The sequence below is a fragment of the Microcebus murinus genome, chromosome 14 (genome assembly GCF_040939455.1).
Source record: "Microcebus murinus isolate Inina chromosome 14, M.murinus_Inina_mat1.0, whole genome shotgun sequence".
In the NCBI taxonomy this organism is placed as follows: Eukaryota; Metazoa; Chordata; class Mammalia; order Primates; family Cheirogaleidae; genus Microcebus; species Microcebus murinus.
The window spans coordinates 36,151,043-36,177,269 of record NC_134117.1 but is presented as its reverse complement, the minus strand read 5'-3'; the positions used below and the strand labels follow the sequence as shown (position 1 = coordinate 36,177,269).

General features: G+C 40.6%; 3 protein-coding genes and 1 long non-coding RNA gene across 8 annotated transcripts in view; 2 read left to right on the top strand and 2 right to left on the bottom strand.

Moving 5' to 3' along the window:
* ATAD1 (ATPase family AAA domain containing 1) overlaps positions 1–5,323 on the bottom strand; it is a 61,128-nt gene extending 55,805 nt beyond the window's left edge. The window contains exon 1 of the mRNA XM_076009997.1: positions 5,235–5,323. The gene's annotated coding sequence lies outside the window, so the exon portion shown is untranslated. The remainder of the gene's footprint in view (positions 1–5,234) is intronic.
* LOC105870313 (uncharacterized) overlaps positions 1–17,530 on the top strand; it is a 28,329-nt gene extending 10,799 nt beyond the window's left edge. For 2 of the 3 annotated variants that reach the window (XR_012922891.1, XR_012922892.1), the window contains 4 exons: positions 1,958–2,033; positions 12,698–12,741; positions 16,025–16,791; positions 17,206–17,530. This is a non-coding gene — a long non-coding RNA (uncharacterized LOC105870313). The remainder of the gene's footprint in view (positions 1–1,957; positions 2,034–12,697; positions 12,742–16,024; positions 16,792–17,205) is intronic. The other variant, XR_001153556.3, reaches the window with a different exon arrangement.
* A 3,389-nt stretch (positions 17,531–20,919) lies between these two features.
* On the bottom strand, positions 20,920–24,017 carry KLLN (killin, p53 regulated DNA replication inhibitor; the record flags this gene model as incomplete). Its single annotated transcript, XM_012762912.2, is given in 3 exon segments — positions 20,920–23,365; positions 23,367–23,398; positions 23,400–24,017. Coding segments are annotated over 3 exon segments (936 nt in total), but the record flags the coding sequence as incomplete, so codon positions are not given.
* Positions 24,018–24,871: 854 nt separating this feature from the next.
* The window catches only part of PTEN (phosphatase and tensin homolog), a 100,534-nt gene continuing 99,178 nt past the window's right edge, over positions 24,872–26,227 (top strand). For 2 of the 3 annotated variants that reach the window (XM_012762896.3, XM_076009996.1), the window contains exon 1: positions 25,073–25,862. In XM_012762896.3, the coding sequence (XP_012618350.1) occupies positions 25,784–25,862 (79 nt within the window). In that variant the 5' untranslated portion in view covers positions 25,073–25,783. Of the gene's footprint in view, positions 25,863–26,227 lie in introns of all 3 variants that reach the window. The other variant, XM_012762897.2, reaches the window with a different exon arrangement.

Below are 26,227 nucleotides of genomic sequence, written 5' to 3'. Positions count from 1 at the left end.
CTGGCCTTGCCCATTTTTAAGTTGGGTTGTTTGTTTACTTACTGTTGAGTTTAGGGAATTCTTTATATAGTTTAAATATAAGGTCTTTGTCAGATATGAGATTTGCAAGTATTTTCTTCTAGTTTGTAACTTGCCTTTTTATTCTGTTACCAGTATCTTTTGTAAAGTTTTAAATGTTGATGAAGTCCAATTTATCTTTTTTCTTCTTGTGTTAGAACTCTTTGCCTAACCCCAGGTCATGAAGATTTTCTCTAAACGTTTCTTCTAAAAGTTGTAGAGTTTTAAATTTTACATTTAGATCTATGATACATTTTGAGTTAATTTTTGTATAAGGTATGAGGTTAAGGTTGAAGCTCAATTTTTAGCATATGAATGTCCAATTGGTTTAATACCATTTGTTGAAAAAACTTTCTTTTGGACCTTTGTCAAAAATTAGTTGGCCATGTTTGTTTGGGTCTGTTTCTGAGCTGTTTCTTCTGTTCTACTGATCTAAGTGTCTGTCCCTTCACCAAGACCACACAGTCTTAATTAATCTAGCTTTATAGTACAATTTAAAATCAGGTAGTTTGATTCTTCAACATTATTCTTCTTCTTAAAACTTATTTTGACTTTTCTAGTTCTTTCAGATTTCTACACTAATTTTAGAATGAGCTTGGCTATCTTTACAAAAATTCTATTGGGATATTTAATGAAATTTAGTTAAAATATTGATGAGTTTGTGGAATTGAATCTTTCAGTTCTGAACATGGTACGTCCCTCCATTTATTTAGGTCTTCTTTGATTTCTTTCATTAATGTTTTATAGTTTTCAGCATATACATCCTATTCATGTTTTGTTAAATTTATACCTAAGTAATTCAGTATTTTTGAAACTATTGTAAATGGTATTGTTTTAAAAATATCAGTTTCCAGTTGTTCATTGCTGGTATATAGATATAAGTTTTTTTCTGTGTTTACCTTTTGTCCTGTGATCTTACTTAACTCAGTTCTAGGAACATTTTTGGTAACTTCTTTAAGATTCTATGTAAACAATCATGTCATCTACAAATAAAGACATGTTATTTCTTCCTTTCCAATCTGTATGCCTCTTATCTTCTTGCCATTAACTAAAATTCCAATATAATGCCACTGACTAAAATTCCAATATAATGTCAAATAGCAATAGTGAGTGAAGGCATTCTTACTTTGTTCCTGATGTTAGGGGGAAGCATTCAGTCTTTCACCACTAAGTATGATAGTAGATGTTGGTGTTTTGTACATGACCTTTATGAGGTTGTGGAAGTTCCTTTTTATCCTATTTTGCTGAGCATTTTTTATTGGAATGGATGTTGAATTCTGTCAAATGCTTTTTATGTACCAATTGATATAATTGTGTAGTTTTTCTTCTTTAGATTAGTAATATGGTGAAATACATTGATTGATGTCTTGAATATTGAACCAGCCTTCTATTTTCAAGATAAACCCCACTTGGTCAGTCATGTTGTGTAATTATTTTTATACACTGCTGGATTCAATTTGTTAATATTTTGTTGGGGATTTTTATATCATTGTTCGAGACAGATATTGGCCTACAGTGTTCTTTTCTTGTAGTATCTTTATCTGGCTTTGGTATCAGGGTAATCCTGGTTTTATAAAAATGAGTTTGTAAGTGTCCCCTCCTTTTTTTATTTTCTGGAAAGAGTTTGTGTGGAATTGGTATTTCATCTTTAAATGTTTGGTAAAATTCAACAGTTTAACCATCTGGGCCTAGAAAAATTTTTTGAAAGGTTTAAAACTATGACTTTAATTTCTTTATAGTTATAGGATTCTTCAGGTTATCTAATTTCTCTGTGAGTTTTGGTAGTTTGTTTTGAGGAATTAGTCCATTTCACCTCGACTGTCCTATTATTGTGTTTAGTTGTTTTTAGTATCCCCTTATTATCTTTTTTATTTAATTTTCTTTTTTTTTCTTTTACTAGATGGGAAGATCAACCCTTATTATCTTTTAATACCTACTGTGTCTAAAGTGATATCCTCTCCTTCATTCCTGATATGGTAAGTTGTGCCTTTTCTTTATCTTACTAGAGATTAGTGAATTTCATTGGTCTTCTCAAAAAAACAGTTTGTTTCATTGATTTTTTTGCTATTAATTTTCTGTTTTAAATTTTAATCATTTCTTCTCTTAGCTTTTATTTCCTTTCTTCTGCTTGTGGTTTATTTGATTAACTTTTTAGTTCCTTAAAGATCAACGATGTGAGACCTTTCTTCCTGGAGCTCTGTCTGTGCCCTCGTGCCTTTTCTGAGTTTCAGGGTACCTTACATCTAGACCAGGGGATTCTGGTAGGTAAAAAACAAAAACAGAAAATTCATTGCTTTTTCAGTACTACCTTGAATTCTTATCTTCTTCTCTTGTCTGCCTGCTACTTTTTATCTTCCAGAGTCCTCTAGTATCTGTTTCATGTATTTTTATCTAGGATTTTACAGCTATATCAGTCAAAAAGACAGGGTGGAGTATACTCACTCCATCTTACCCAGAACTGCAATAATACATCATTTTTAAATTGCTGTTATAGACTGAATGTTTGTGTTCCCTCAAATACATAAGTTGAAGCCCTTAGCCCCAATGTAATGGTATTTAGAGATGGGGCCTTTGGGAGGCAATTAGGTTTAGATTAGGTCAGGAGGCTGAGGCCCTCATGATGAGATTAGTGCCTTTATAAGAAGAGACATTAGAGAGCTTATTCTCTTTCTCTTTCTCTCCTTCTCGTGAGGACATAGCAAGAAGGTGGCTATTTGCAAGCCAGAAAGAATGTCCCCACTGGGGAACTAAATCGGCTGGCACCTTGATCCTGAACTTCCCAGCCTCTGAAACTGTGAGAAAGTACATTTCTGTTATTTAAGTCATTCAGTCTATGGTATTTTGTTATAGCATCCTGAGCAGAGACAATTGCCAAAATATTCATGAAAAAAAATCCTGACACTACACACTGTGTCATTTTTCCCAATTCAATCATGACTTGTTCCCTGTAATTCCACCTGAACATGTTTTGTGCAAGATTTTTTTTTTCTTTTTTTTCATAGTCCTGCACTCAGCTGACGTGCAAGATTTTTTTTAACAAATTATACTTAGCTGAATTTCCAGACAGAAAAAGAAACTCCCCAAAACTAGACTGGTAGCTTTGGAGATCCAAATAGTTTTGTATTATTTGGATGAAATATATTTTTGATATGTCTTTTTATAATTAATTTCTTGCTTGGTTGTTTGGTCCCTAGGTCCTTTGACTATATTTGCTTCAAGTTTCTCTAAATAATTTCAAGGCTAACTGACCTAGGTCCTGTTTGGGCCAATACCTTTTAATTTTTTATGTCTCTCAGAAGCTTTCTTCAAAGAGAACATATGGCTAGGAGCCCAAAGACCATTTCTTTCACATACAGCCTATTAACATAAGAATCAAGGGTAGTATGGAATACATATAATTGAGTAGAAGGAAGATAGAGGAGTTTGTTTGTCTTCTGCAGATATTAGTTTTATTTATTTATTTTATTATTATTATTATTATTATTTTTGAGACAGAGTCTCACTCTGTTGCCCAGGCTAGAGTGAGTGCCATGGCATCAGCTTAGCTCACAGCAACCTCAAACTCCTGGGCTCAAGCAATCCTACTGCCTCAGCCTCCCGAGTAGCTGGGACTACAGGCATGTGCCACCATGCCCGGCTAATTTTTTCTATATATATTAGTTGGCCAATTAATTTCTTTCTATTTATAATAGAGATGGGGTCTCGCTCTTGCTCAGGCTGGTTTCGAACTCCTGACCTTGAGCAATCCGCCCACCTCGGCCTCCCAGACTGTTAGGATTACAGACATGAGCCACCGTATCCAGCCCAGATAATAGTTTTAAATGCATTCATATCTGATAATAAATAAAACATGAGGAATTCATGACCATCAAAAAAGTAGGAAAAATCTTCATAATTGGAGTGGAACTGGACTAGAACTGGGTTATTTTCTCAAGTGGGACGAAGACTCTAGATCAGTGAGCTTCGGTACCTAAGGCAATTTCATGTTATGCTCTATTGCACTCCACCAGATGGACTTCTTTCTTTTCTTTTTTTCCCTCCCAGTAATCTTTTCCATCTCATCTGTTCTCTTTTCTTTTGCTCTTCCTCACAGTTCTTACATCTATGAATTTGGCTTAATCAGTAGAGTGGGATTTACAGAAGCTGCTGATCCTTGAGGGGTGTACCTTTCCTTTATCTCTCTGCCTCTCCCATCTCTTCCTTATGTGCTGCGTTCCTGTTCCTGGTCTGCCTCTTCATATTGTTCCCACTGCCACGTTTTTACTCTGCCACTCTGGCCAGAAGACACAAATTAACTGTTTGGCTCACTTGGGAAAAAAAAGAGTTATTACTGATCCTGGTCCTAGAATAAGAACACTAGTTTTTTTCTCCCACACTAGAGTTTTACTGAAGTGTTACATTGTTCCAGAGTTAATTGGGGTAATCTGTGAAATTAAACCTCAATTGTGATTTGGCCACTTCCATTTTAGAGAAAATTAAAAGAGAAATATTAGAAAGTAATAATTGGTAATTTCATCAGAACTTGTTTCAAAGAAAATAGTTAGCCTCTTAAATAAAATTAGGAGTCCACATTCAGGGGAATTTTGGTTATTTCCATGTACTGCAACTGAGGAAGAAGGTACATTACTGTAATTTATAATTTAAAAAGCCTCACAGACTTTTTTTTCCCCCTTCAGGGAACAGAATATTAACTAAACTTGACATTTCATCTGTTGATATTCTTTTTGGGAAACTAAAGATGGAAATAGTGATTAAGGTCTTTCTAGATAATGTCCCATACCAAAATGTAGAAAGAAAAAATTATATAACATGCCATGATAATGTAAAGTAACATATGGATGTTACATATGGATAATAACATATGATGTTATTGTCTCAGGACTATATAATATCTACCTAATAAGGGTATTTGTATGTTTGTTTATATTTGAACAAGTATATAGTCTTTTAGTCATTGAGTTTATAAATACTTAACTAAGCATCTCTCTGCGACATAAGAAACTACTAGGCATTGTACAAAGGTACAAAAGTTTGCACAATAATTCTTTTTAACCTCCAAGAAACTTCAGTGGAAGTAGGAGCAGCTTAACTGAAGTGAAAAGTAAGATACAATTAGGAGCTGTCAGGACTTATACTAGAGGGTCTATATGAAGTTTTGATTCTAAGTTTTACTGTACCTTCTGACAACTGTGAATGAGGCTGGCTCTTGCAGGGCCAGTGCTGGTTTGCTCTTTGCACAGGTCAGCTGGGACTAGCATCCTTCTAGTTTGTAAGAGACATATTCTGGGAAGCTAGGCTATGGGGGAGGTGACATCTTCTGAACCTGGTCCCGACAGAGAACTTTAAGTGGGTGGGGGAAAAAAAGGTTGAGTGTATTCTTGCTCATGTCATAATGGTGGACATGTGACTTCAGAGGAGCATGTGAAAGGTCAATGTGATTGGGCTGTTCTCACAATACCAAGCCTTGTCCATAGAAAGAATGACTCAGAGGAAAATGCAGTTTATTTAGACACTTAATTGAAATATCGGTATGACATAAGATTATATTAATAAAAGATATAAAACTATTTCAACAGTACTGTTTTATTGGGGCATCTTAAAGAACTAGAGGAATCCTTATTTTCTTATCTCCTATCTTATACTTGATGATAGTTATTCATGATTCATTCAGCATTTACTGAAAGCTTATCATATGTCAAACAATATGCCAGGTGTCAGAGATGGCAGCAATTGTCAGAGTACAAGAGAGTAAGATATAGTACCTGTACTCAATAATAATAACAGCTAATAGCTAAGACTTACATAGTGCTTACTATATGCCAGGCTTATTCTAAGTGATTATACACACACACACACACACACACACACATACATGTAAAATCTCCATCAACTCTATGAATTGGCTACTGTAAAAGAAAATAAAAATCTTAGGACCTCCATCCCCAACCTCCTATGTAAAAGGGAAGGTCAAGCCTGAAGGCTGAGTTGTGCAACACTTTCTTCCAAATTAATAGCTCTTACTAACATTATGCATTAGGCAGATTCCCCCAGGAAGATAAAAGGCCTCAGGCATCTACAAGGACTGCCCCCACAGATCATTCCTGAGGAAATTCTTTGCTGGCCTCCCATAAATAAGGACATGTCAATTGTAACTTTCCGTCTGCAGTCTAAGTCTAGCTCCTGAAGTCTATTGGATTCCACACTGATAATGTTGATTACAAGCGTATCTTCCCAGATCCAGAACAGACACAAGGTGAGATCAATCATTCCTTTACCGACCCAGAGATGTCTGCATAATTGATTCTTCCTTTCCTTCCTTTTTCTCTTCAAATATTCACTTTATATAAACTGTAGATTTCCTGGGCTCTAACTAAAGTCTCACAAGAATATAACCATTCATCTTAGGGCTCTTTTACCTATATGCCATCTCCCCTTTAAGGAAATATGTAAATGCCAAACCTCCTGAAAGCCTCTTTGGAAATAAATCCACATATGTGTTTACTGTTCACATTTTTCCTGGGCATGCCCTAAAGCTGGCTTAATAAACCATAATTGATTGAGATCCTTGCCTCAGTCACTCATTTCAGTTGTCATTATTATTATTATCCCCGTCTTATAGATGAAGACACTGGGTACAGAGAGATTAAGTAACTTGCCAAAGATCTTACAACTGGTAAGTGGCAAAAAAAAAAAAAAAAAAAAAATTGAAAGCAAACAATCTGGCTTTAGAAACTGTACTTCTAACCTCTATGCTAAATGACCTCCCAAGGAACTTATGATCTGAGTACACTTAATAAGTACCTCCCCTTTCAGCATAAGATAGTGGGAAATGGTGGATAGAGAAGCAAAATGTGACTCAGGTTGTATTTCCTGTAAACCCAACACCAAGAACATCTGACTCAATAAATGCTACACTCTGCCCCAAAGAGAAGAATGGAGTCATAGGGAAGTATTAAACACAACAAGAAGGTGGAAATATTTATTAACAGATGGCAATCCAATTTAACTTTATGTCCAGGGCCACAACCCTCATTCCACTGCATCCTCCTTTCACATATACATTACGAAGGTTAATGAATACAATGAATCCAATAACATTTCTCTTCTCCCTTTCTCCCTCTTCTTGTAGAGGTACTTTCATGAAGGCTGCACTCTTGAGGTTTAGACCTGTCTAGGCATGTCTGCTGAACTCTTGGGAGGGGTCTGCTGGGAGAGTACTTACAGAATACTGGGAACCTTAGGGAGAAAACTCCTGAAAGTGGACGATTGCAGAAATTATAATAAAGCCTCAGCTGTTATAGGAGAGGGATGATTTTAGTACTCTAGGTAGAGAAGCAGCATAGGGTCAAATTGTAAGTAAATATTCATTATTACTTGTATGACAGTGCTCACGCTATCCTGTTCTTATAGACACATGCTTGCAGAGATCAAAAAGAGAAAGTACAAACATGCTAGAGGGCTGGGGGGCTTCATAACACCACACATAGCCTTTAATGACCCCATATAGCTTTCAATGTTACTAACAAATGTTAGTCATAATAAATATTGGTAGTTATCATTGTGTTTATTACATCACCATTTTACATTATTACTAATTTTTTAATGTGGTCAGTGAAAAAATAGTACTTAATTTTCAGAAATTTAAATGTTTAAGCAGATATCTCTAAATAGAAAGGAGGAAAGAAATTCACATGAATAGGCAATTGTTATTACTTGGCATCATGGATTTTGTTTTTCTATAGAAATGAACATCTGAACTGATTTTATTATTATAGAATCAATTTGCTGAGAGTCACTATTTGCTTATCTTAGCATTGTATATTTTCTAGATCACTAATATTTCCTCTATCTGTTAATAGAAAAAAGCCCAAACACTATAAAATAATTTAAAGAGTTTTGTTATGAGCTGAATATGTGTGACCATGTGGCCCAGGGAGCCAGCCATACCTAAAAAGCCTTGAGTAAGTGTTCCCAAGATGGCTGGGTTATAGTTTGGTTTTATACATTTTAGGGAGATATGAATTGTGGGTAAAATAAATCAATACATGGAAGGTATACATTGGTTTGGCCTAAAAAGGAGGGACATCTTGAAGCAGGGCCTTATGGGTTACAGATGGATTCAAAGAGTTTTTGAATTGTAATTGGTTAAAGAAATAAGGCTTTGTCTAAAGGCTTTGAATGTTTTAAGTTAAGGAAGTCTGTTAATCAGAGACAAGCCTCAAAGACTCAAGTGATCTGTTAAGCAAATTGATGATCTGCAGGTGTGATTTAACCTTTGCCTTGCATAGCCTTAGAATAGATCTTGTTAATAATTTAGCATCTTATTGTCACAGAGAGTCTCTTTTTTCAGTCTTATGATCTCTGTTGTAACATTAATGCTGGTCCATTGTGTCTGAACTCCAAAAGGGATGGGTATAATGGGGTATCTGACCTCCCTTCCCTTCATGGCTGGGAACTCAGTTTTAAAGTTTTTCTGGGGACCCCTTGGCCAGGAGGGGTTTATTCAGTCAGCAAGGGTTTGGAATTTTATTTTTAGTTTACACATCCTTCCTATATAAGTAAATAATTACCTTACTTCCTCTTTCCAGGCAAGTAGAGATTCTAAATATAGTCATATTTCACTTAACAGGGTTGTATTTTGAGAAATTTGTCATTAGATGATTTCATCATTGGGCAAACATCATAGAGTGTACTTACACAAACCTAGATGGTATAGCCTGCTACACACTAGGCTATATGATATATGGCCTATTCTCCTAGGTACAAACTGGTGCAGCATATTACTGTACTGAATACTGTAGGCAATTGTAGCACAATGGTAAGTGTTTCTTCATCTAAACGTGTTATAGAAAAGGTACACTAAAAATACAGTATTATAATCATACTGGACCACCATTGTATGTGCAGTCCATCATTGCCCAAAATGTTGTTATGCTGCTCATGACTAGGTGATGAGGAAATCCTTTCCTCCTAATTGGTTCTTTGACCCTTTTCTTTTTTCTTTTTTTTTTGAGACAGAGTCTTGCTTTGCTGCCCTAGCTAGAGTGAGTGCCGTGGCGTCAACCTAGCTCACAGCAACCTCAAACTCCTGGGCTCAAGTGATCCTGCTGCGTCAGCCTCCTGAGTAGCTGGGACTACAGGCATGCGCCACCATGCCCGGCTAATTTTTTCTATATATATCAGTTGGCCAATTAATTTCTTTCTATTTATAGTAGAGATGGGGTCTCAGCTCTTGCTCAGGCTGGTTTCGAACTCCTGACCTCCAGCAATCCGCCCGCCTCGGCCTCCCAGAGTGCTAGGATTACAGGCGTGAGCCACCGCGCCTGGCCAAGGTTCTTTGACCCTTTTAATCTCCCCTCCACTTCTGGCAGGAGTAGTCTTTAAAATAGCTCAGATAATTATGGAGCCTTCATGACTATAACTGTGATATGATCATGTTACACACCCACTCAAAGTTCTCTGCTTCAGGGTCAAGGTTTGGGTGACATCACACAGCCTATAGACTTTCTGCTTCCTGGACTGGTTTCTCTGTTGTAAGAAGGATAGAAAAGAAGAGAAAGATGAGGCCATTGTAATTCTGAGGATCAGATTTAACTAGTATCTGATAAAGCTTGAGGTATTTTCCTGTTGATAAATTGACCTAATTTATTCCTTTTAACCTGCTGTATAATGTTATATGAAAATATCACACTTTGTTTATCCATATTGATGGACATTTAGGTTCTCTCAAATTTTTTGCCATTACAAATAATATTTCCATGAATATCCCTATATATGTTTATATTTTCTCATGCACATGTATGAAAGTTTTGCTAGGAGTCTTTAAACTTTTTTGTTAGCTTATCCCACAATTTGGAAAAACTCTTCCTCCTAACACATTTTAGAGTTAGAATTAAACTTTTTTTTGAGACAGATTTTACTCTGTTGCCAGAGTTAGAGTACCCTGGTGTCAGCCTAGCTCACAGCAACCTCAAACTCCTGGGCTCAAGCCATCTTCTGCCTCAGCCTCCCAAGTAGCTGGGACCACAGGCATGTGCCACCATGCCTGGCTAATTTTTTCTATATATGTTTTTGGTTGTCTAGATAATTTGTTTCTATTTTTTTTTTGTAGAGACAGGGTCTCTCTCTTGTTCACGCTGGTCTGGAACTCCTGAGCTCAAATGATCCGCTCACCTCGGCCTCCCAGAGTGTGAGGATTATAGGGATGAGCCACTGGGCCTTGCCTAAACTTTTTTATTGTAAGTTCAAGTAGTTGCAAAGGAAGTAATTTCTTTGTAATGTAAACATTAACATTTGAAAGTAGAATTTTTAAATGTATCCAATAGAATATAAATACAGTAGTAATTTGTTACTCATTATCCATCAAAACATTAAAGATATGAACAAGCTCTTTTCTTACAGTGGAAAGTTTTATGTCTTTCTTTTTTCTCTTTGAACTTAAATTTTCTTTCCAATTCTGCCATAGATTTTATTTGCATGTAATATATATGCAAATATACATTACTATATATATACTAATATGACTATATCATATTTCCCTGTAGCAAATTTAATTTTTTTTTTTGAGACAGAGTCTCACTTTGTTGCAGAGGCTAGAGTGAGTGCCATGGTGTCAGCCTAGCTCACAGCAACCTCAAATTCCTGGACTCAAGCGATCCTCCTGCCTCAGCCTCCCGAGTAGCTGGGACTACAGGCATGCACCACCATGCTTGGCTAATTTTTTCTATATATATTAGTTGGCCAATAATTTCTTTGTATTTTTAGTAGAGTTGGGTCTCGCTGTTGCTCAGGCTGGTTTTGAACTCCTGACCTTGAGTGATCTGCCTGCCTCAGCCTCCCAGAGTACTAGGATTATAGGCGTGAGCCACCACATCCGGCCCCAGCAGCAAATTTTATATAAAACTTTAAATTGTATTAAATTTCCTTGACCATAATGCTCCTAAGTGTTAAAAATTTTTCTGAATTATCATTAATTAATTTTAGCTCATAGTCAATCAGATACTTTTAAATGTTGATAACTATTAAGCATAAAAAAGAATTCAGTTGGGCTTTTTGAAAATTGGTTTATATATCCTGAATGAATTTTATGTATTTCTAGAAGGAAACAAGTTAGCATCAGAATACTTTTCCCTAATTTTTGCTTTTATATTGTAAACAATGAGTAATATCATCTACATAAATAAGTAGATAGCATGTAAGGAATTGTTTTAGTGATGTCACTCATTTATTTGAAAGCTTCCCAAATTATATGTCACACATCACTTAGTGATTTTATTTTTAAGATTTATTAATGGACAATTTGAATAGGTTCTCCTTCAATTAGCCAGTTTTTTATTTTTTGTAGAGATAGGGTCTTAATATATTGCCCAGTCTGACCTCGAACTCCTAGCCTTAAGCGATCCTTCCATTTCCGTCTTCTAAAGTGCTGGGATTACAAGCGTGAGTCACCACACCCAGCCAAAAAAAAATTAAAGCTAAACATGCTATCTTTCAAAAGAGTTTGTTATTTGTTAGTAAAATCATTTAGCCTCTCAGCATCAATGTCATTATTGCAGGTGATCTTGTTTGCTCTTTGCAAGTTTTTACACTTTGGGACAGTGTATCATTTTAGTATTCAGATGGAAAGGGTATATGCCTTTCTTTTTTAATGTAGGAGATAGGGCCACAATGAAGGGGGAGACATGGACAAGGAACCACTAGGTCCACTTAATCAAGTCAACACTAGTTCTCAGGTAGATCAGATTTAGGAAAGAATATATATGAAGTTAAAGATCTGGAATTGATTCCCTTAAATCTAAGTGTCTCAGTTCTCCAGTTTGAAGACCACTACTCTGCTGTTGATACTCAGAAGGGCTTGGGAACAGTCTCTCAACGTCCATATATGTGAGTCATAGGAGTCTTCTAACTTTGGGAAAATCCATGGTCACTTTATTTAAATAACTGGTGACCAATGGGTAGTAACCCACTAGAATTCTATGAGACACTAAATTTCTTTCTATAATTTGGCTTATGAAAACCTCTAGAAGAGTTTTTATTCATGACTTCCACATTTTTTTCTTTAAAGGGCATCTTTAGTCTACATCTTTATACCAAGATGGTATAAAGACAGCACTGTAATTCATTTACATTCTGTGCCCTGGAGCACAAATGCCTTTAAGCCTTCTTTACCCTCTGTTAATTGCAAAATAAACAGATGTCTAGTGGAGAAGGTTATTAGAAATATTTTGTGCAGTTTGAGAGAACTAGGGGTCAGGATTGTTTGACCTAGCTTCTGATGACAAACTCAAGCCAAATAATCTACCAAGGTAGCTTACTCTTAGGGCAAAAGTTTGCTGGTTTGGAAATTTCTGGGTGCAGCTGAAAAGAACAGCACATTTCAAAAACAGAATAATGGCCATTCTCAGACAGGACCCAGTTTAATTCTACCCAGGACCCAGTTTAATTTAAAAACTGAGAAGATTCAATATGCCAAATTCAAATCATAAGGAAAAGTTGACCAGTTGATAGGACAAATGCCTCAACACTGAAAAAGAAACAAGATTTGAAATGCAGACAATCCTATTTTGTAATTAGCAAGTTCACAAGAACACTATTATAAAGTACATTTTAATTAAGCCCTCGCTCCTACTTGCTTCTACAGGTGATATAGGAAGAGAGTGGTCCCAGGAGGCAGCCAAGACAAAGGTACTGTGTCCAGAAAAGAAACTTCAGATAAGATTTATGGCTCAGAGTCCTGTAAATGAGATTTTTTTTTCCTCTGAAAATGGGCTGTTTCTATCCATTAGCTTTCTCCCAGCCCCTGATTTCATAAAATTTATGTCAAGGATTTGAAACATTCCCAAATTAATTTTCAAGCACCAAGACTTTGCTTATAGATTTCCTTTTCATTTAGGGTCTCCTGCAATGCAAAATCTGCCCATCTTGTAAGAAATGCAACACTTTTAGTACAATTAAGTAGCCAAAATCCACAAAAGAGAACTATTTTTCTGTCATATTTACAAAAGATAAAATTTCCCTTCCAAACTAGGTCTGACAACATTAAGTTTTTCTATAGTATTCTTTCTAAAGTTCCTACAAGATAGAAAAGCCTAAGTCACAGTAAGAGTACCTTTCAAACTTATTTGTTAATCCTAAAACATTATTTTAATAAGAAATTTATAAGTGGGCAGGGTCTAGAACTTTGTTTTATTATCTAATGTGATCATAAAATTAAATAGTGATCTACCCACTGGGTACCAAGGTCAGGTTCAAAAACATTAAAGATAAATTAAAGATACTAGGGGGGAGGGGCGGCATGGGCAATATATGTAACCTTAACACTTGTACTCTCATAATATGCTAAAAAAAAAGACCCTAAAAAATAAATAAGTAAAAAATTAAAGATACTAAATTCACGCGGTTGAAAATCAAAAGGCATAAAACAATAGCATTATATACAATGTGAATTGTGGCCCTTATGGTTGTATAACTTGGTAGACCTGTATATGTCACCTTCCCTTCTGTTTCTTGTATATTAATAAGGGCCATATCAGTTTTTGCATATTAATAAGGGAATCTGGGCCCCACATGGTAGCTCATGTCTGTAATCCCAGCACTTTGAGAGGCCAAAACATGAAGATCACTTGAGGCCAGGAGTTTGAGGTTGCAGTGAGCTATGATCCTGCCACTGCACTCCAGCCTGAGCAACAGAGCATGACCCTGTCTCAAAAAAAAGAAAAAAGAAAAGAGAATAAAAGAGGATTCTTGAAACAGAGTTAAGGAAGAGGAAAATGGGGATTGGAAGAAAGAGAATGGCAAGGAGAGCTGGAGAGAAGAGAGTGGAGAATGGAAAGGTAGATGAAAGGTAGAAAGAGTGAGGCTTTATACAGAGGATCAGCAACCTCCTCCCAGGCCTCTCTCACAATTGTCCTTTGTGTGTGTGTGTGTGTGTGTGTGTGTGTGTGTGTGTGTGTGTGTGTGTTTGTATATAAATAGAAGAGGAAGAAAAAGAAGAGTAAAAGAAAAACAAAAGACACATACCTGGGGAAGGGTATTTGTGAACCACTGTGAATTTTTAACCAGGTGCATGCATTACTTGAATAAACTTCTTTGTGGTGCTTTTTCTTCTCATATCGTTTTTATCTAGATTCACCCAAGTATATTTTAGTATTTTGAGATTTAGGTTTAAAAAATCAAAGCTAATTGGCATAAATGTTTGTACAAGAAAGGGTAGTAGGAATGCAGGCTCTACCACCTCATATCAAAGACAGACTAACCTTTCTCCAGGCTGATGAAATCCAGAATTAAGCTTTCTCTGCACTGACCTGCCTCAGACGGCAAACAGGTCTGTTAACAGATTTTGAGCCATAAAGAAGGGGCTAATTTTAACTCTGTGGCAGCATTTTCGTTGACTCCAACTTTTCAGCAGGTGGCAGCGTTCCCCTTGTTCCCAATGGGTTTGCTATTTCCTTCCTTTCAAAAGTGCACGGGCCTCACAGTCCCTTTTCCTTTTTCAGTCCACATATGACGCCCAACTCTTTTACATTCTCCCAATGATCTTAGGAAGTGAGGAGTAGAAGCAAATTTGCAACATGCGGCAATCTGTTTTTTTTTTTGTTTTGTTTTGAGACAGTGTCTCACTCTGTTGCCCAGGCTAGAGTGCCATGGCCTCAGCCTAGCTCACAGCAACCTCAAACTCCTGGGCTCAAGCAATCCTTCTGCCTCAGCGTCCCGAGTAGCTGGGACTACAGGCATGTGCCACTATGCCCGGCTAGTTTTTTCTATATATTTTTAGTTGGCCAATTAATTTCTTTCTATTTTTAGTAGAGATGGGGTCTTGATCTTGCTCAGGCTGGTCTCGAACTCCTGAGCTCAAACGATCCACCCGCCTCGGCCTCCCAGAGTGTTAGGATTACAGGCATGAGCCACCGCACCCTGCCAGCAATCTGTGTTTTAATGTTTGATCCTTAAGGTACTAATTCTCATGGACTAATTTCAGGACACTTGAGGACACAGAGTGAGCATCAGTAATCACGTTGTTCACTTATATCCATTTTTCCCTATTCTAAGCCCTATTTATCCTCTCTACTTAAGCAGTCTCCTTGTTCCCTACGTTCATTCCTGTCCAAGGCTTGACAATGTCATTAAAAGCCATCTCTAGTTAAATTTCCTTCTAATTGATGTGTTTGGGTTTCTCTAAAAGCTAAGTTTTCTTCCCATCTTTATCCACTGATGGGGTATGAACAAATTTCTCAGGCTCCTATTAAGGATCCTTCACTGAGTTGCTATGTAATCTGGGTATGTTAATCCTTTGGGCCTCAGTTTCTTCATTTGTGAAATGGGATTGGTGAACTAGGTGATCTTTGAAGTTTCTTCCACCTCCTATACTCTTGAATTGTAAAGTAGTCTGCCTCTGCCTTGAATGGAAGAAGATGGTGGTGGTATCATATGGTATCATTATGGTGGGTATCATATGACTATTTCTGAAGGAAATTTTCATTGAGCGGCAAAAGTCATTAACAGTATAAAGAATGAAGAATAGATCTCATTGAGACCATTGATCTAAGGAAGACAGGGTACTCAGGATAAGATACAGCCTGTCTACCACATAGCATCTCTATTAGGCAGCATTCATGACAGATAGAGCTATGTATTTCTATGATGCAGCAGATACCAAACAGACTTTTAAGCTTAAATGCTAGAAATTCCTTAGTATACTCATTTATTTAAAAATGAAATTAGAGTTGAGCTCTCTCCCTGGTTATTTAATATTCTTTTCGTAATTTCAGACTTTTATTTTAAGCCTTAATTCTATTGGATGAAATCACTTTTTTACTTTATAAAAATAATAAGCAATCATTGTAAAGAACCTTCAAACCATATAGAAAGCAATAAATGAAAAGAGAAATTCCCCTCCCTCTATAGCCCCTCCCCCCATCCTGCCCTCAAAGATAACCAGTGTTCTCTTGTCTCTTGTTTCTTCTTTCAGATATTTTCCATGTATTTATGCAAACACATGTATATGTATGTATTATCACTTTTGTTTTATTTCATTGCATTTTAATGAATCTTTTGGGAGCTACATTAATCCTGGAATAAATAGAATTTATGCATGTAAAATAGATGAGTAAGCAAATTAAGAAACTAAAAGATTAAGGAACAAAACAGAAAACAACAGAAAACATTCAGTTGCCAATCAAATTGTCAACTTATAGGGAGTGTTCTTAAATGATCGATATTGTGATTGACCTAAGAGAAGGACCATGGAAAATTGTCTGTTTGGGGGAGTTATTTATAGGGGAAAGGACTAGAGTCATTGTGGTAGCTGATCACCAATTCCTCCATCCCTCTACATACATGCCACCCTCTCACCAAAAGGTGGAGTCTATTTCCCCTTCCTTGAATCTTGACCCTGTTACTTGCTCTGGCCAATAGAATGAGGCAAAAATGTTACTATTATAGTTCTGGGCCTAGGTCTGGCAACTGTAGTTTTTGCTCTCTTGGAAGATAACCCCCATGTAAAGAAGTATGACTACCCTGCTGAAGAGAGGGGCTTCGTGGAGGGAGTGTGCCTCTGAAGGATAAGAGACTATGGAGAGAGATAGATCCAGCCAGCCTGTAGTTATTCCAGCTACTCCAGCTGAGGCACCAGAGATGTGATTGATGTCATCTTCTAGCCCAAGTCAGGCCACCTCAGCCAACACCACATGAAGCAGAGACAGCTGTCACCACTTATCCTGTTCATGTTGCAGAATGGTGAGTAAGTAAATGGTTGTTGCTGTTTTAAGCTACTACATTTGGGGGTAGTAGTACTTTATGGAACAAATAACAGAAATTGATGCCTGAAAGTTGGGTGCTAGCATAATAAAAATCTGTGGCACTGACTTTGGGATCAGGCATTGAATGGAGGTTGGAAAGGTGATGAGGAAACCCTTTTTTTAAAAAAAACTTTTAAGTTGTTTTTTAAATATTTTATTTTAAAGCAATTTGAAACTTACAGAAAAGTTGCAGAAATTATACAGAGTTCATGTATACTCTTCATCCAGCAGCTCTAATATTAATAACTTATTAATAGCCATAGAACAATTATCAAAATTAGAAAATTAACATAAGGTATAGACCTTATATGAAATTCACCAGTTTTTTACTGATCTTCTTTTCTTGTTCCAGGATCCAACCTAGTTCTCAAATCTGAGGAGATTCCCAATGGAGGCTGAATGAAATTGCTATTGGTGTGTGGCAAAATGGTATTATGTAGTAGCAAAATGAATGGCAACACTTTTATGCAATAAAACATACAAGATATAAAATATACTTTATGAACCTGTGGATGTGGCAAAGGAGATCTTTAGGATGAATGTTCAAAGTGTCAGTTGGCTTCTTTTAGGGATGTACAATGGTGTACAATACAAGTGAGGTGTGATGATATCAGAAGAAAGAGATGTATTAAATAAGGAACTATTCAGTTTTCAAGCAGAATGTAAAGGAAATATACAAGGCCTAGGAGAGTCTCTTTAGCCAGCAAGAGTCTTAAAGTAAGAAATGGCCTAAAGGGCCTGCCTGTAAATTGGCCTCAAGATAAGGATCCAATGAAGACTCTGTGCTAAGACTTCTAAAAGATTTAAATATTGCCTCTCATCTAGACAAGAGTTTCTAAGAATCTTAAGGGCTGTCCCATAGCAGCCACCTCAACAGTTCCAAAGTAAAAGGAGGTTTGTTTTTAAAAGAATTATAGATGTTGCTTTGTAGGCAAGGAGTGAACCCCAATAAGAGTCATAGAAAACCCACAAAATTTAAAGAGAATTCTATGGATAAAACTGCACCAGCTCAAACTAAAGAAGAAACAGTTCAAAATGAAAAAAAATCTTCCAAGCCCCCAATTTTCTATGAGCAAGAAGTTGGCTAAGAGAATTATTCAACCATAAAGGGAAGGCAGTTTCTTATGAAAAAGGAAAATTGACTAAGAGGTTCTAGCCTAGACCCCAGGGGGTGAAGCCAAGAGCTATTGAGAATAACAGATTAGGAAATTACTCCCAGGGAGAAGAACTGAGGCTGTAATGGAGAACTTGATCCTCAGAGGCATGGTGACAGTGTTTGGCTGGATTTTAGAATTGCTATGCACAAGCGACAGTTATATGCCTTCCATTCCCCACCTCCCTTTTGAACAGGAGTGTCTATTGCAGTTATTCCATCCTGTTTCAGGATTGTATGTTGTGTATGTATCTTGTCTTTTTAGTTGACAGATCTCCAGATGAAGAGAAGCAACATCTGAAATGCCTCATCCACATCTGGGTCTAATGTATACTAGATCCTGAATTTTGGAGCCAATGCTACACAGAATGGTTACTTTAGGGAAGGGGAGTGAGTGTATTGTGTGTCTGTGGGTATGTGCGTGCACACACATGTGCATATGTGTATACTGTAGTTAGAGGATAGACCATGGTAGAGTGTTTCCAAATATGACTGCCAACAATTTCTCCTATCTCAGCTACTACTTCCATCAAGAAGTAGGGTATTTTTCTCCTCTTTTTGAATCTCGGCTGGCCCTACAATTTGCTTTGGCCAATAGAATGCAATGGAAGTGACATTCTGGGACTTCTGAACTCAGGCTTTAGGAGACCCTGTAGCTGCTGTTTTCTCTCTTTGGGGATCCAGCCACTGTGCAGAAAAGCTTGGACTGGACCACTGAATGATGAGAAATCACATAAAGAGAGGTAAGCCCCTAACCATTTCAGCTACTCCAGCTGAGGTGCCAGAAATGTGGATGATGCCATCCATCTTGGACATTCTAGATCTTGCCAGACTCACAGCTAAATAAAGCACATGTCTGACCCTAGCTGACACCATGGGGGAGCAGAAGAACTACCCAGCTATGCCCTTCCCAAATTGCACAGTTGTGGGGAAATAAATGATGGTTGTTATCTTAAGCCACTAAGTTTTAAGGTGATTTATTATGCAAAAATAGATAATTCAAACAGTTATCAAATGTCAAAGTATTTTCTATTACTTTAACTTTATGGACTGTGACGATGCAGTGGCTCACACCTATAATTCCAGCACTTTGGAAGGCCAAGGCAGGAGGATCACTTGAGGCCAGGAATTAAAGACCAGCCTAGGCAACATAGTGAGATCTCATCTCTAAAAAGTATTTAAAAATTAAAACACACACACAAACACAAAATGTATGGACTGTGAAAAGTTTGCAACAGTGTCAGCCAAAGACATAAAGTTTTTAAGGCAGACTTACTTCCATGAACGTGAACCCTATATGTCAGTGAATGCTCTGCCCATAGAGCTTAGCATGGTACTGGCACATAATAGGCTCCCAAATATTTGTTGATTGAATTATTAAGTGAATGAGTGGAGATAAGACCCTTACCATCAAGAGGATGGACAAAAAAGGTTCTTTAAACAGAGTTTGTTCCATGTATTTTCTCTTTCAAAAAGGTGCTCTTGGCCAGGCATGGTAGGCTCACGCCTGTAATCCTAGCACTCTGGGAGGCTGAGGTGGGAGGATTGCTTGAGCTCAGGAGTTCAAGACCAGCATGAGCAAGAGCGAGACCCCATCTCTACTAAAAATAGAAAGAAATTATCTAGACAACCAAAAAAATATATAGAAAAAATTAGGCATGCCTGTGGTCCCAGCTACTCAGGAGGCTGAGGCAGGAGAATCACTTGAGCCCATGAGTTGGAGGTTGCTGTGAGCTAGGCTGATGCCACAGCACTCTAGCCCGAGCAACAGAGCCAGACTCTGTTTCAAAAAAAAAAAAAAGGTGCTCTTTGTTGTCAGAAAAAGTGATGCCCCAGAGATGAGGATGTTTTGAAGGAAAAGATTGTAGGAGTGAGATAGTGGTTAGCCTTCTCAATGTCCTTCCTATACCTAGACAAATTTGGGCTACTCTGTGATGCACATGGTAGATGCCCCAATACCTACGGGTGTATCAGAATTAATTTTTTTCTACTATTGTAAAGGCTAAAAAGCAAAATATGTATTCCATAGAACTAGATTAGAGTTAGCCTTAAGGGGATCAAAGTAGACTACCCAACTGCCAATGTTAACCTAGAGACTAACATAGTCAAAGCTGTCTTGTCATGTTAGGTTGTCATCTTTTTTTTTTTTTTAATCATTCCCTGGTTCAAGTCACAATTTCTGAATGCCACTTGGACATAGTGAGTACCTGGTCTCTTCAGGGATTCCCAGGAGCACCTAACTCAACGCTTACTTCTCTGAGAGTGATGATTTCATACAGCACACCTCTCTACTGAGATATGAAAAGTGACACCATGCCATCTGAAACAGCTTCAGGAGAGATTTAGGACATGGAAAGCTTATAGACAGTAATGGAAAATTCTCTTAGGATATATTATAGTTATTTAGATGGCCCATAGCAGCACCTTTAGGAGAATGCCTTGGGAAAGCTATCTTATAAAGGACAATATTTGTTATTAGGATAAATGAGATAAGAGAAAATCTTCAGACCATTGGAAGAATAGGACAGTTTAAATTCAAACCAATAATTATTATATTTTTAAATTATGTATTATTTAGAAAACAATAGTTAAATAGGTAGAGAAGATCGCTTAAAAATTAAAACCACTGATGGCCAGGCGCAGTGGCTCATACCTGTAATCCTAGCACTGGGAGGCCAAGACAGGAGGTAATTTGAGGTCAGGAGTTTGAGATCAGCCTGAGCAAGAGCAAGACCCCATCTCTACTAAAAACAGAAAAAATTAGCAGGACGTGGTGGTGTATGCCTATAATCCCAGCTACTTGAGAGGCTGAGGCAGGAGGATTGCTTGAGCCCAGGAGTTCGAGGTTGCTGTGAGCTAGGCTGATGCCACGGCACTCACTGGGCAACAGAGTGAGACTCTTGAGTCAAAAAAAAAAAAAAATTAAAACCATTGATTTAGATCTCTTTTTGAAAGGTCAGTGTGTGGGAGATGAGAAAGGCACCATAGTGAACAGAGTGTTTAGACTAAAGACATTTTAGCAGCAGGACCTACAAAGAACATATCAACTATTTATATTAATATCACATCAAGTTGCTTGATCATTTCACTTATCAAAGAAAATAAGAAAGGAATTTTCTTTGGGTGTAGTAACAATACAGTTTTGGAATCAGCTGTTAGAAACTATAATTAAAGCTGGTTTATCATGTTCACTAGTTATTCTATATAGTTAGTCTCCCTGAAGCTTTATATAATTCTCCCTTTTTTACAAGCTTCTGTTTTTCCCTAGGGTGTTCTGAATCCAGAAAGGTAAAGAACTGAAGTGCCTGGAAACCAGTGTAGTGTAATATATGTACAGCTAAGCAAATAATTTCAATTGAACTTTAAAAAATTATTATTTTTCATTTTCTGTACATTAGATAGGGCTAGCTATTTAGAGGTTTCAGCTCTATCACTTGGGCAAGTGCATCCCTTAAATAGAAGGGATCCACTTGGGTAGAAGGAAATAGTGAAGAAAAACAAAAATTGAAAAAGGATACATCTGTATTTCTTTCAGAAACAACTTAACACTGGGAGGGGGTTTTTATTCAGCAACTCCTGATTACCATTTGATGTTGCTGTCAAGCTGGCCAAGTATCTGCCGCCATTGGTGATCCTTTCCTTCACCACTAGAGAGAAGTAGAGAGACCTGATGTTTAGAGAATCATTCCCTTTTTCCCGCTTTCTTCCTTTCCCAAAACCCATTTCCCGTTTCCTTCCTTCATCCAGATGGAAGTGCTTGTGGGCTGGTGTCATATTCCAGCACTTGGTGCTCTCGATGCAAATCTTCTCCGTTTGAAAGTAACTCTGTGTCATGGAATTGAAAAGGATCCTCTTTCTTCATGCCTAATATAATACTAACAGGGACAGGAATGAACCCTGTTTCATTTTCTTCCAAAGAAGCAGATTTCAGAGCTTCTCAGATGCCAAGAGACTAATGGTCACATAGGGGTAGGCTCCAGGGGAAAGGCAGAGTAGGGCAGTGCTAATAACAGGGACTAAGGGGACAAAATCAGCAACTTGAGAAACAAGTGTGGGGTATTTACCCCCACCCCCCATTTACTCTCCTTTATTTAAGTTCATCTTTATTTCCCCTTTTTCTACCAAACAGTAGTTGATACTCAGTTGAGCTTAGCTCAGGTTTTTACCATGCAATCTAGTAGAACACCTAGACATCAGGGACTCCTTATCCTTGATTATTTGTAAAATGAAGAAATCTCTAGCTCACATTAGATTGTGTGGACAAGATTTGCACCTTTGGAAATCAAATGGAGACCTTTCTCCTACTCTTTTCAGTTTTCTTTCCATTTCCTTTTCCACTTGGGGTCCCTGCCTCTCCCAAGCTAACCAGAACCATGCACAAAACCATCCTTCAATAAATATCAATATTGAACTTTCAGCAGGTTAACTCCTGGAGAGCTATCTTAAAAAGAAATTGTATATAAGTGCAAAGTTTTATGGAGCCTCAGAGATCTCTAAGAATACTGTAAATATCCCAGGTTTAATTAGTAGTCTTGGAGTTAGGTAATGGCCTGTGGCTTTCTGAGCTAGGCCTCTTGGGGTTTCTAGTCTTCAGGGGCTGCCTGCAACTATGAAGTGCACACATACAATCTTCTTTCTCATGCACTGCATATATCCTCTTTAGACCTTACTTGGCACTACTCACAAGTATGGCAACACACATTGATTCTCATTATCCCAAATTTTGAAAAATGACCCAGTGCCTCAGCCTAGGTTTCAAGAAAGATATTTCTGGACTCAAATTGTCACCTTGAGTTCTACCTCCCCAAGGAAAGAAAAAGAAGTTCTTAGATTGGTGTTGATTGATGCCCATTCTCTTCAAGCATACAGTGGACTATTTGCTTTACCGCTTTCTGAAGTCGCGGAAAATGCACTGCGGCTCTCAGCATTTCCGAACCAGCTTTCCCACGGGGGCTAGGTCAACCAATCGGGACTGTAGGCAGACTTGACAGGTTTGTTTGGCGCTGACGGCCTCTGACTAGGTTCTCAGACCAGATAAGTCACTTGGCTGAGTCTACAGTAGGTGGGGCGCGCTCACCAGCTCAGGGCAGTGACTGGAAGTTTATTGCAACATCGGCCCATCCAAGCAGCGGACTGCAGCAGGAGATACCCTTTTGTCCCGCGAGCACAGAACTGGAAGGGTTCACCCGCAGTGGCAGGCACCAGCGAGGGAGATGCCCCAGACCCCTGGCGCCCAGCTCCTTTTCCCACGTTTGGGAACGCGCCCCGAAGGTCGATCCAGAGCAGGGAGTCTCGGGGCTCGGCCTTTGGCTTGCTCTGTGGGTAGCATGCGAGGAGCGGGACCAGCCCGGGGACTCTCCCCGCGGTCTGTGAGAATAGGCTGCGGCCAGCGGAGCGGGGAGGCGGGGGCACGTGCTTGGATGTGAGTGCTTGTGTAACCAGCTCCCCAAGCGCCGGCCCCGACTGCGCTCCTTCGGGAGGCTCGTCTGAGCTGCTTTTCCCGCCGCGACCCGGACCGGGCTGGGGTCCCGCTGTCCGCACCCGGCGGGAGCCCCCAGGGCAAAGGCAGCAAGGCACTTGCCTCTGGAGCTATCGGAGGGGAGTGGGAATTTGGAAAGTTCCCCAACTAGGAACACACGTGACCTCCTTCGGAAAGTAGTTCCGACTGCGGCCCGCGTATCCCTCCACCTCCTTTTGAGCCCTCCCGAGCCTCCTCGCCCCGCCCACTCGCAGGGCTGCAGCTTCCTACCGTCCTGTACTTCGCTCCCGGGCCCGCAACCCCGGCCCGAGCGTGCACGGCCCGGCCCGGGCAGCGCCAGTGGGTTGCCCCGGGCGATCCACTCTGCCACGTTTTCACGGCGGCCCAGAGGGGGCGGGGCGAGGTAGCTTCCTAGGACGCAGCCTGAGTTGGACGCGGCGAAGCGACCTGGAGCCCGAGGGGGAGAGATGCTCGGCTCTCCAGGGCCACTGGAGGAGGCTGAGGGGTGCGTCCCACTCCCGGGGATCCACTGTCAGCGCACCCAGCTAGGTGTCTTCGGGCCTTGGAGATTCAGGGGCGATATGTTCACACTCTGCGCTCGGCTGGAAGCTTTTGATTTTAGGGCAAATGAGCGGAGTTGGGGAAGCGAGAAGGTGGGGCGGTGAAAGCGAGCTGGAGGAGGTGATCCATGCAGGAGACACAATAGGAGGCTGTTCTTTGTGCTGAGACTGACACCTTGAGGACAAGGGGGGAGGGGTAGTGTCTAGGCAAAGGCTGCGAGCGATTGTCATCCCACATTGGTGCAAAACTAAACCGTGAGTGCAGGCCATACCGGGAAATCTAGGGGCAGAGGCAGGGGAGGATGTCCTCACTGCAGGAACTGTCACTGCATTTCCCTATGCACTGACTAGCACGGTCACCTGGTCTTTTCCACCTGTGCAAAGGTAACCTCAGGCTCGAGTCAGCGACACTGCTCAACGCACCCGTCTCAGCTTTCGTCATCAGCCCTCCATCTCCACTCCCAGCCCCCAACGCCTACCCTGCCTCGGGCTGGGTTTCTGGGCACAGGCCGAGGCTTAGCTCCTTACCCTCGCCCCGCGTTGCTGCAGAAGCAGCCGCGGCCAGTGCGGCTGCAGCGGGCGCCTCGGTACAAGCCGGAGCGAGCCCCTGGCTGTCACTGGGCATGCTCAGTAGCGCCTGCAGGTTGGGGCTCTGCGCTCGCACAGGGACCTGCCGTTCCTGCCCCCCACCTCCTACCGCCCCCGCCCTCCCCTCCCCCGGCGCGCTTGCGTCTGCCTCTCGCTCGCCTCCCGCCTCCCCTCAGGCTCCCGAGGCCACCGGACTCCCCGCGCGGCGGCGGAGGGGGCGGGCAGGCCGGCGGACGGTGATGTGGCGGGACTCTTTGTGCACTGCGGCAGGATACGCGTTGGGGTGCGGAGACGCGGCTGCGCTCAGTTCTCTCCTCTCGGAAGCTGCAGCCATGATGGAAGTTTGAGAGTTGAGCCGCTGTGAGGCGAGGCCGGGCTCAGGCGAGGGAGATGAGAGACGGCGGCGGCCGCGGCCCCGAGCCCCTCTCTGCGCCTGTGAGCAGCCGCGGGGGCAGCGCCCTCGGGGAGCCGGCCGGCCTGCGGCGGCCGCAGCGGCGGCGTTTCTCGCCTCCTCTTCGCCTTCTTTTCTAACCGTGCAGCCTCTTCCTCGGCTTCTCCTGAAAGGGAAGGTGGAAGCCGTGGGCTCGGGCGGGAGCCGGCTGAGGCGCGGCGGCGGCGGCACCTCCCGCTCCTGGAGCGGGGGGGAGAAGCGGCGGCGGCGGCCGCGGCCGCGGCGGCTACAGCTCCAGGGAGGGGGTCGGAGTCGCCTGTCACCATTTCCAGGGCTGGGAACGCCGGAGAGTTGGTCTCTCCCCTTCTCCTGCCTCCAACACGGCGGCGGCGGCGGCGGCACATCCAGGGACCCGGGCAGGTTTTAAACCCCTCCGCCGCCGCCGCACCCCCCCTGGCCCGGGCTCCGGAGGCCGCCGGAGGAGGCAGCCGTTCCGAGGATTATTCGTCTTCTGCCCATTCCGCTGCCGCCGCTGCCAGGCCTCTGGCTGCTGAGGAGAAGCAGGCCCAGTCGCTGCAACCATCCAGCAGCCGCCGCAGCAGCCATTACCCGGCTGCGGTCCAGAGCCAAGCGGCAGCAGAGCGAGGGGCATCAGCTACCGCCAAGTCCAGAGCCATTTCCATCCTGCAGAAGAAGCCCCGCCACCAGCAGCTTCTGCCATCTCTCTCCTCCTTTTTCTTCAGCCACAGGCTCCCAGACATGACAGCCATCATCAAAGAGATCGTTAGCAGAAACAAAAGGAGATATCAAGAGGATGGATTCGACTTAGACTTGACCTGTATCCATTTCTGCGGCTGCTCCTCTTTGCCTTTCTGTCACTCTCTCTCATAACGTGGGAGTAGATGGATGCGAAAAATCCCGTAGTTTGGGTGACTATAACATTTAACCGTGGTCAGATTTATAGATCATATATTTTTGTGTTTCTTTTCAATGTAGTTAATCTAGGGTGTGTGCGGCTAGATGGAACTCTTGCCTGGTTGCAAGTGTCACGGCACCGATTGGTTTCTTAATCTATCTATATGGTCTCTTCCTGAGGGCTATTGTCCGTTAATAGACAATACAGTACACTGTTAGTGGATTAGTGAGCTCGATAATCCGGTCTACCAAATGAACAAAAAAGTAGACGCTTTGAGGTTGAGCATA